General features: G+C 35.5%; 1 protein-coding gene across 3 annotated transcripts in view; it reads right to left on the bottom strand.

The window, feature by feature from the left end:
• Window positions 1-2,645: 2,645 nt before the first annotated feature.
• Window positions 2,646-11,760, bottom strand: part of NUDCD1 (NudC domain containing 1) — a 79,488-nt gene continuing 70,373 nt past the window's right edge. For 2 of the 3 annotated variants that reach the window (XM_045561809.1, XM_045561810.1), the window contains exons 9-10: window positions 9,580-9,739; window positions 2,646-5,068 (exon numbers count right to left, since the gene is read on the bottom strand). In XM_045561809.1, coding sequence (XP_045417765.1) covers window positions 4,776-5,068; window positions 9,580-9,739 — 453 coding nt within the window. In that variant the 3' untranslated portion in view covers window positions 2,646-4,775. The remainder of the gene's footprint in view (window positions 5,069-9,579; window positions 9,740-11,760) is intronic. The other variant, XM_045561811.1, reaches the window with a different exon arrangement.

The following is an 11,760-nucleotide window of genomic DNA, read 5'->3' as shown; positions in this document are numbered from 1 at the left end:
GACTTAGAGAAAAAGAGAACTTAATGGCTCACATTATCAAATAGTCTAAGAATAGATGATTTTAAGCACTGTTAAATATGACTGGATGATAATCGCGGTACATATTCTCTCTTAGTCTCTTACTCTTAGCTCCATCTTTCTGTTGGCTACATATTTTGAGAAGTTCTTACCTTACAATAGTGACAAATATGGTTCTGTTTATACCTCTTCATTCTCATATCCAGTGGCAAGCCTTTGTCCCAAAAATCCCAGCAAATGCTCACTGCAAACCATTGGTTCCAAATGGGTCAAGTGCCCATTTATGAACCAATCACCATGACCAGGGATTTTGCATTTGCAGAGTACCAACTGGCTTAGCCTTAAGTAATGCTCCCCATACATGGTGCTAAAGATACGGCCGGGGACACACAAGTGTATGAACTTGAAAGAAATTATGGTATACTTTCAAAATAAGGGGAATGGATGCTAATGCCCAAAATACAGGAAATGTGCACTAAAATGCTATTGCATTATTAAAGTCATTAATAAAAGCAGAAATGATTACATAATTTATATCAATACATTTGATTACCTCAGTAGGGGAAAACTTTGATAGAATTCAATACTTAATCTTTTAAAAATTTTAACAGCATTATTAAGGAATTGACACACAGTAAGTTGTATGCTTAAGATATGCTTTTTAAATACAGTTTAACTTGTGTATACACTCATGAAATATCACAGTTAAGAAAATGAACACATCCCTAGAATGTTTCCATGTGCCCCTTTATAATCTCCCTTCAACCTCTCCCACTCAGGTAATCACTGATCTGTTTTCTATTTGTTTGCACTTTCTAGAATTTTATACAAATTGAATCATACAGTACATACTTTGGATTCTTTCACTCGGCATAATTATTTTGCAATTCATCCATGTTGGGTATATCAATGCTTTTAATTGCTGAGTGATAGTCCATTGCATGGATACATCACAATGTATTCATCCACTCACCTGTTGATGGATATTTGATTTGTCCTGAGGTCTGGCCATAACAATTGCTGCTGCTATGAACAAGTCATTGTATGAACATATACTTTCATTTCTTTTGGGTGAGAGAATGGGTTAAGTGGAATGGCTGAGTCTTATGGCAGATGTATGTCTAACATTTTAGAAAACTTCCAAATTGTTTTCAAAAGTTGTTCTACCATTTTATACTCCAAAGAGCAGTATTTGAGAGTTCCAGTTGTTTCACATCTTTGCCAACACTTGGTATGGTCAGTCTTAAATTAAGGCATTTCAATGACTATGTAGTAATACGTTGTTACGCTTTCATTCTGCAATTTCCTAATGACTAATAATGGTGAGCATATTTTCAAGTGCTTATTTGCCATCTATATATCTTCTTTGATGTGTCTGTTCAATATTTTGGCTCATTAAAAAATTTATTGATTTGATTATTTTGTTACTGAGTTCTGGGGATTCTTTATATATTCTGATACTAGCCCTTTATCAGATAAGCGACTTGTAAATATTTTCTCCTAGTCTGTGGCTTGTCTTTTTATTCTGCTAACGCTGTCTTTCCAAGAACATAATTCCTTAATTTCGATAAAGTTTGATTCATTGAGTTTTTCTTTTGGTGTCATATGCAAAAAATCTTTGCCTTCCACAGGGTTATAAAGATTTTCCTTTATATTATCTGCTAGAAGTTTTACAGTTTTAGGCTTTACATTTAGGTCTATAATCCACATTAAGTGAATTTTGGCATAAGATTACATTAGTTTCCTATGGCTGCTGTAACAAATTACCATTTTATAATGATCAAATTCATCAGTCTATTATATTTTTCCTTCCTGGATCTTAAAAAGCCTTTTCAACCTTGAGGATATAAACATTTTCTTCTTATAAGTACATAAAAATTAAACGTGTATATTTGTTTACTAATGCAATAATACCACCTCTTTTAATTACTGCTTCATAGTATACCTCAATATCTGGTTGGCTACTTTTTACCTTGGCTGTTTTTGCACATTCATTCTTTCTTACTAATTTTACTTCTTTGGTTTATTACTCCTATATCCTCATCATTAGGTCTAATTTTTACCAGCTCAACTAACATTACTTGTTCAGTAAGACACACAAGACACACTTACAGTTTTGCTTTCTTATATTACTTGCCATAAACTAACTTACTGTTTGTTCTTTTCTTATCTCTGTAGATAATAAAACAAAATGTTAGAAATTCCTGTACAATGACAGTTTAACCTGTACTGTATAGTAATTTCCCTTCTATGTAGAAATGTGATAGCTGTACTTTATTTAAAAGCATTACTTACCATTGTTAATCATTCTTAATTTCTTGAAACTCTCTGATCCTGTTTCTGACTAGCAACTTTTTTGTCTGCCTCTTGCATGTAGTCTCCAAAGTTCTACCCTTGGCCATACTTCCTTTCAGCAGGACAACCGCTTTTATCTATGCCACTCTCCCAGCTCTTTTTTTCCCCAAAGAGAAATTTTATCTGATAATCACTGGAATATAGACTCTTTGTCTCTTTATCCTCAGTAATGCATTATCCTTAATGCTGAAAACATCATGCTATGGTACATAGTTGATGCTTAAATGGGTTAAATTTAAAAGAATGAATATTATTAAATGACTCTTAATATGTGAAACATAAAATATTTATTACTATAGCATTTAATAAATTCCTATTTATAACATGATAAAAACTGACAAAAATACAAGGTACTACATTCATTGCACTTGCAGTATATACCTCATTTAAATAGGTGTTTATTATTTTTAAAAGTTTAGAACATTATTTAAGCTGAGTTAAATGTTTATGGAATCCCTGAAGCACTTCAAGAAAATATAGGTTGAAATCACTGCTCTAGACCCTGTTACCCTTAACACAGGTCAACATGCAACAATACTTACGATTAATTATCTTGACAGTTTTCAATTTAACATTAATCATGTAAAAAATCACATGCACAAGGAATACTGATTAAAATTTGCATATATACATAGTTATATGGTTAATTAAGCACCAAATTAATAAATATTTTTCTTATATTCCCTCAGAGGGTATTTATTACCTTTGGGGAAATTTTTAGAGAAAATTTAGATCTACTTTCACGTAATAAAGAGTTTTCATAATTTACTATCTAAATACTCTTTCATTTCATGAGTTTTCAAATGACATTAAACATGTCTGGAAATATCACTGTTTTGGTTTTTGGTTCAACCACATATTTATTTTCCTATATGCATGATCTCATGATGCCTGATACCTTGTCTATCTTTTTCCTGTTACTAACAGAGTACTATTAGGACTCCAATTGTTACTACCCCTTCTCAGGACCTTTCTTTTCTTTGTATCTAACACCCCAATATTTCTTTCTGGGAAATTGCATCCTGACATAGGGTTTAGAGCATGTATGTAATCCTCATCTTTTCCTTCCTATTACTTCAAGCCTGTTTTTTCCTTAATTTTTTAAAATTTAATTCAGCCAAATACTTGCCCAGAGAGGTAAAAGATATGTTAAGAACGAATATTTTCTATCTTCTGTCTCTTACCTTCATCTTCTGCCCCTTAAATGAAAGTCTTAACTCCCTTATTAAAATATAAAATCCAACCTGAGGTTTATATAAGACACACACGTTGAACTAGTATAAAAAGGAATAAAAGTTTCCGGGTAAACATAAACTAAAAGAATCCTGGGGAAATACTGTAAGTATGAAAAACTAAAATTCATGACCAAAAAAAAAAAAAAAAATGTAATGTAGAAATACGATTATTTTGTTTAAATTGTTAGAAAAATACAGAGAACTACAGGAAAAAATTATAATTTTTCCTTGATTGTTACATTAATGGCCTCCAGTGAATCAATACCTGCTGCTATCTGTATCCTGGTGTAGTCCCCTCTCACACTGACTCTGGATTTGGCCATGTGACTTGCTTCATTCAATGGAACATTAGCAAATATGATGGATGTACAGGCTTCACAAGCTCTTGCACATTGGAGCTTGCCCTCTTAGAATGTTTTCTTTACCACAGGAGGAAGCCCAGTCTAGCTTATTGGAGGTTCAGAAGCCACGTAGAGCAGAGACAGCCAATTCACTGAATTGTGAGAAATAATAAAAATCATGTTTAAACCACTGAGTTTTGGGGTGGTTTGTTAAGAAACAATGGATAATGTTGAAATTTACCATCTGTCTTTGTCTATGTCTTTGGCAGAGAAAATGGATAAAAATTAAATAAAGCTATAATATTTGAAAAAACAATGAAGATCTCTCTTAGTAAACTTTAAGAATATTAGTCCTGCTGTCCTCTTGCATTTCCTCCTATGTAGATTCAATTATTCAGCCCATTTAAATAAATATTTACAGTACTCAACATTTTAATTACTATTCCTATTCATTCTATATAGATTATAGCAACTAATCAATGAACAAAGAGTATACAAATATTTTTTATTTTTAGACACTGCATTGTACATCTTTCATATAAAAGATGAGATTCTAGCCTCTGTTTTTAAAAAATAATTATAATTGCTAATCTTATCTTTATATTTTTTCAGAAGCCAATGTTCTCTAAATCTATAGGTTCATTCCATAGCTTTTACAGAATCATAATCTCTTGAATACCTTTCCAATATCCTTTAAAAAACAAAAAATCAAGATATTTTTACCTAACACATTAATTAAAACTTAACAGGTTACAGTATAACTGGCCAGACTTCCAGCTACCACTGAATACTTTTCCTGCACAGAGAAACCAATATGTTGGAATAATTAATTCTCTGTATTTACTTTTATTAAAAAGAGGTTTTTGGTAGTGAGAACAAATAATCTTTCATTTGTTGCTTGAAACCCTAAAATAGGATCATTGGTTTCTAGGCTTGCTACTTGCTGCTTAGCAACCTGCCCTACTTGCCTGCCTTCCTTTCTGTTGTACAGCACAGTGGACATGGGAGTAGGTTGACGATAGATAAATACTCGACGAAGGCACTCACAAAGGGCTGCATAGGAGTAATTTGGAGCACAGGCAAAAAATTTTTTGTCTCTCTTTGATGCTTGGACATAGCCTGCAAAGAATATGAGACAAACAAAAGAAAAACTATATATTAAACAGAAGGGGGAAAATTGTGATTTAACATTTAATATTTCAAAGTTTTTATTATAAATTAAAATGCCTAAGTAAAATTTATATACTATAAATTTATATACCAAAAAATTTATATACCATAAATACTCAACAATTGCTGAATTCTGAACTATTGATGATTAGCCACAATCAATCTCTCCCAACTGGTGCAAAAATATAACTTCAATTCCTAAGGATCAAAACAGATACATCTTAATCTCTTCAAAAAAAGCCTAACAGTTTCATTTAATTTCCATGAAAAATTCAAACACTAAAATTCTAAAATCTAAAACACTAAATATATGCCAAAATATCTTTATATGCCAATTTAACATTTAGGTTCATGAATCACAGATATAGCATCACAGAATCATTTTTGTTCTCTTATCAAATAAATGGGAAAATGTTCACAAGATACCATCATAAAATTATTTCAGGAATCTATTCATAATACACGCTTGAAGGCCTATTCATAACTCATCCCTGAAGGTACTAATATTCACAGTGCATTCTCTTCTTATCCCTATAATGTTAGCAGTATTTTTATACAAACGCCAACATTGTAACAGGATTTTGTTGTACTTCATCCCCCGGAAGTACAAGGTTGAGACCACCATAACATCAAAAGAAAATTCAAGCCTCTAATTTTAAAAACAGAATTAGAATATTCCTTGAAAAATTTCTTAATCTTTAAGAATCAACAAAAAATTCTCAATTGTCATAATTCATGTACATGTAAAAAGTATCTTCATAGATTAAAAGGACATTTATGTTCTGAAATATAAATTAGGATTTTCAGATTACAACATGGTTAGTGAATATTATAACATGAAATTAAAAAATGACAATAATTAAAATTGAGATCTCATCAAACAATGAATGAGCAAAGGAACCACTGAGCATAGGCAAATCAATATATATATATTTTTAATATTAAGCAGGGTTTAAAGAGGGAAAAGTGGAGAGGATTTAGATATCTTTTTAAATACTTTTAAGTAGCTCTCCAGACTAACCTTGACAGAATTAATGTGTATAATATCTCAATAATACATACATAATGTAATGTTGATTTAACTCAGAATTGAGCATAGTAGAATTCTTCTATCTTAGGGGGTTTGGGGATTCAAATGCAGGATTTGATCATCTAAAAATTATATAATAGAGCTTTCCTCTTAATAAAGAAAAGAGGATAGAGCTTAAAAAAATTAGGAATTATAGTAGGTAAGCTATAAATTATGTAGTAAAATTAATCCAACTTTATATTTCAGGTCATAAAAATCCATTTGGATGGCCGGGCACGGTGGCTCACGCCTGTAATCCTAGCACTCTGGGAGGCCGAGGCGGGTGGATCGCTCGAGGTCAGGAGTTCGAGACCAGCCTGAGCGAGATGCCATCTCTACTAAAAATAGAAAGAAATTATCTGGCAAACTAAAAATATATATAGAAAAAAATTAGCTGGGCATGGTGGCGCATGCCTGTAGTCCCAGCTACTCAGGAGGCTGAGGAAGTAGGATCACTTAAGCCCAGGAGTTTGAGGTTGCTGTGAGCTAGGTTGACGCCACGGCACTCACTCTAGCCCGGGCAACAGAGCGAGACTCAGTCTCAAAAAAAAAAAAAAAAATCCATTTGGAGTCTCAATTAACCAGTTTAGTTGCCTATATTATTAACTATAAGGGATAACTGACAAATGTCTACATTAGAGTTGTGCCTATATAGCCATCAAAATGCATAACTTTACTTCCTGCTGCCAGTTCAAAATAATCTTTCTATAAAGCAATAACTGTGGCTAAGTCACACAAAAAACTTCTCTCACATAATACTAATATATTTTGACATAAAAATCAATGATTGTATAAACTAAGTAGATCAAACATTTTCAAACCCTAGTTTTAAAACTGATATTTTTCTTTTATCTTACCAAATAAATTTATTTTCTGGTTATCAACACTTTCCATAAGTGTTTTTACTATAATGGCTCTCTTTTGCACTTAAGTTCCATGAAGGATGTCTCCTAATAAGCATGAACTCAGAGCAATTCTGTGATGTTTTTGAAGATTACTCTGAAGAAACCTGAATACAAGTTCCATGTAGGGTAATGTCAAGCCCCTTGTTCATATTTTAATATGATATAGCTTACAGAATTTGAGTAAGCAAATGACTGATTAGAGTAATTCAAGTGGTTAGATAATCACTTTCATTTCTATTCTGTGTTGACTTTATAAGCATAAAAACAGATTAATCCAAATGTTGCAACAGTACTAACAGTCGTCAACTATAGTATGAGCAATCAAATTATAGCATAAATCAATCTAAATGTAATTAGGACAGCACAAATTTAAAAAGGAAAAAAAAAAAAAAGAAATGAACTTAAAAAAAAAAGTTAGCCAACCAGGCCCACAGTGCCATTTTGGGATTTTAAAGCTGGGCAGCGCAGGAAGGGATGTGGAGATGGGAACCTACCCTCCTCCAACCACCCAATGTGGTGGATGCCTCTGCGTCTGCTCCCAAGCATGAGCCATTGGTGTGGGTGAGCTGTGGGACAACCCATTCTAGGCTGGGGGAGGGGCGGTGCGAGGCACACCCCAACAGTACTCTGCTTACTGTGCCTGGGTTCTGCACAGAGGGTGTGGCTCATTTCCCTCCCTTCATGGACAGGCATTGCTTTAACAGCTGTCCCAACCCAGGAATCTCAGCCCTTGGGTCTCTACATCACTGGATTCACAGCCAAAGCTCCCTGGCACCCACTTAGACCACAGAAGCCTCCGGGGACTATGGGCCTCAGGGGAACTGTGGGTCTCCCAGAGTTTGGGCATTCAGGGTGGGCTGCCTCTACCTGAGAGGAGAATGCAACATGCAAGAGGGTCCTTTAAGACAAATGGACGAGGGCACCAGCTCCCAACCTTTTGGGGCCTTCTCCCCCTCCTCCCCTTCCCTGCCTGCTGCTGCCCAGGCAGCCATGGCTGTTTCTGCTCAGGACCAGAGAGGGATCCACACCAGATTAAGCCAGGGCACTGGGGAGCAGCTGCCCCACACCCAGGATTCCACAGAGCTTGGGGCACATTCGCTTCCCTCAAAAAACCCATAGCAAGGGCTTTTGTGTTCCCCACAGACTAAAGCTACGGCTTCCTGAAGGAGGATGGGGCTAGCAGTCCTCTCCCCTAGCTGTCTTTCTCTTCTGGGAGGACCTTACCCTCCTGGAGGAAAGTCTCTGGCACATACACACCTTCCCCACTGGAGCATTTCGGCCATAGCCCACAGCCGATCTGGTAACCCTGCATACGGCAGCTTGAGCTGCCCGAAACACCTCTGCTGTAGCTGGGTCAGGGTGGGAGCTGGGAAGGTGGGCAATTTTGTGTCCCCAAAGGACAAAGACCACAAAGAATTTATGAGTAAGATCCCAAAAGCAAATACAAGAAAAACAAAAATAGATAAATGGGACTTAATTAAACTAAAAAGTTTCTGCCCAGCAAAAGATATAATCAACAGAGTAAACAGACAACCTACAGAATGGGAGAAAATATTTGCATGCTAGACATCTGACAATAGCCTAGTATCAAAAATATATGAAAAATGCTCAACATCACTAATCATTAGGGAAATGCAAATTAAAACCACAGTGAAATACCACCTCACCCCTGTCAGAATGTCCACTGCTAAAAAGTCAAAAAATAATAGACGCTGGTACAGATGCGGTAAAAAGGGATTGCTTATATACTGTTGGTGGGAATGTAAATTAGTACAACCTCTATGAAAAACAGTATGGAGATTTCTCAAAAAACTAAAAGTAGATCTACCATTTGATCCAGCAATCCCACCACTAGGTATCTACCCAAAGGAAAAGAAGTAATTTTATAAAAAAGATACCTATAAACATATGTTTATAACCACACAGTTCACAATTGCAAAGACATGGAACCAACCTAAGTGTCCACCAATCAATGACTGGATAAAGAACATGTGGCATACATACATATATATATATATATCATAGACTATACACACACATACACACACACACACACACACACACACTATGGAATACTACTCAGTCATCAAGAAGAATGAACTAATGTCTTTTGCATAACTTGGATGGAACCGGAGGCCATTATTCTAACTGTAATAAGCCAGGAACAATGAACCAAATACTGCATGTTCTCATTTATAAGTGGGAGCTAAGGAATGGGTATGCATGGTCATACTGAGTGACTTAATGGACACTGAAGACTCAGAAAGGGGAAAGGGTAGAAGCGGGGTGTGGGATGAAAAATTAACCACTGGGTACAATGTACTCTATTCAGGTGACAGGTATATAAAAGCCTAGACTTCTCCACTAAGCAATTCAGCCATGTCACAAAAAACCATTTATACCTCCTATATCTATTTAAACAGAAAAAAATACTGATTGCAATTTTTGATAGAATGGGTAATGTTATTAAAGAGCTTGCTTTATACCTAAAGCATTGAAAGTTGCAATGTGTTCCCACATATCATCTTGTTTGCTGGAGTGTGGCTGCCAGAGTAGGGCGTCAACATCATGGCGCAAACAGAAGCAGGGCATTTCTTTAGGGTCCACTATGACAGAGAAAAGGTACTGATTGCTTCCGAGATTCACCTAAAAAGTGATTAAAAAAATAACTTACTCAAAACAAATTAATAATAATAATACCAATAATAATAATGGCAAAAACTGACACACAGCACTAAGTATGCTGATACTGTTCTAAAGTTTTTTGTTTTTTTTTTTTGAGACAGAGTCTCACCCTGTTCCCCGGGCTAGAGTGCCCTGGCATCAGCCTAGCTCACAGCAACCTCAAACTCCTGGGCTCAAGTGATCCTTCTGCCTCAGCCTCCCGAGTAGCTGGGACTACAGGCATGCGCCACCATGCGTGGCTAATTTTTGGTATATATTTTAGTTGTTTGGCTAATTTCTTTCTATTTTTAGTAGAGACGGGGTATCAGTCTTGCTCAGGCTGGTCTCGAACTCCTGAGCTCAAACGATCCACCCGCCTTGGCCTCCCAGAGTGCTAGGATTACAGGCGTGAGCCACCGTGCCTGGCCCTGTTCTAAAGTTTTTATATACCTAATCTGATTGACTCCTAGTAACACCCCTGGGAAAATCTGCTATTGTTATGTTCATTCTAAAGCTGAGGAAAGTGATGCACAGGGTATTTAAGTAGCCAAGGTCAGGCTGGTGGAGCTGAAATTTGGACACAGAATCTATGTTCTTAACCACCATGCTATACAACCTCTCAACTGTTAGTAACTAGTTTAAAACATGATATAAAGAATCAATTTTACAAGCAGGCTATATTTAAACCACAGAATACTAACATGAAGTTTACTAATGCTAACTTGTAATAATTACCAAGAACAATGACAGCCACTAGTATTTATAAGCACAATCTACATGCTAGATATGTTATAAATATTTATCTTTTCAACAACCCATGAGGCTGTTATCTTTATTTAAGAGATGAAAGAATAGATTTGGATAGCATGGGTAACCTGTCATAGGCCACACAGAAATATCACAACACTGGGATTCACACTCAGATTTGTTTACAAATTATTTACTTTACTGTATTGCTTAATGACGGTATTGATGTCAAAAATATTATGTCAATAACTGCTACTGCAATATTGATGCCTGAAGAAATTCATTTTAATATAAAATCATCAAAAATTGAGACTCACTGGATTCCATCTACAGGAATACTTCTTTTAATGGAGACAGGCTGCAACACTATTCCTCTTTATCAGAAATGTTATCTGGGTTCAAAATGTCAAACAGACTAAATACCAAAAAAACCAAAATCATATCAAATGTAGAAAATACAAAATATGTACAATACCTGATAAATACTGAATTGATCCTTGGAGTTTTAGAGCAAACTGGAGAAGAATAAAATGTCGGGTTAAAATAATTAGTGGAGACCTGATCTATACTCTATAAGGAAAGCTGTGTAATGGCTCTGCAGCAAGAAGACCTGTTGGTACAGGCCTGTGCCACCATAGGCCACTGGTCACAGGAGAATCCAGTGACAGAAGAACCCAACTTCTGCTCCTGGTAATGGCTGTGGAATAGGGCTTCTGACTAGGGCCAGTGCTTATTCTCTATAAAAGAAGGGGAATAGGGTGGTACACAGAGACCACAGACTATTTCTTCTCTCTGATAACCAGTGGCTAGGTGAGGTTTATTGTCAAAGTCATCATTAGCTAACAGTCCTTTTATAATAGGTTTAATGGACCCAACACTGCTTTGGCTCTCTTCCCTGTACCGTGACTCATGACCTACTCAGAAAGGTGGTGTTTAATTTCTAAATATTTGTGGATTTTTCAGATTTTTGTTATTAATTTCTACTTTAATTCTGTTATGATTAGAGAACATTCTGTTTATGATTTCTATTTTTTAAACTTGTTGAGGTTTGTTTTATGACTCAGAATATAGTCTATTTTGCTCAATGTTCTCTATCTTCTGGAATTCCAGTTAGATATGTTAGACCATCTTAAATTACCCCACAGTTCTTGGACGCTCTGGTTTTGTTTGTTTGCTTTTGATCCCCTCCCTCCTTTGGTTTCAGTTCTGGTAATTTTTATTAACCTATCTTCAAGGTCGCTGATTTTTTCCTATGG

Source organism: Lemur catta, chromosome 9 (assembly GCF_020740605.2).
Source record: "Lemur catta isolate mLemCat1 chromosome 9, mLemCat1.pri, whole genome shotgun sequence".
Taxonomy (NCBI): Eukaryota; Metazoa; Chordata; class Mammalia; order Primates; family Lemuridae; genus Lemur; species Lemur catta.
The sequence above is the reverse complement of the archived record's forward strand: the minus strand, read 5'-3'. Positions and strand labels throughout refer to the sequence as shown.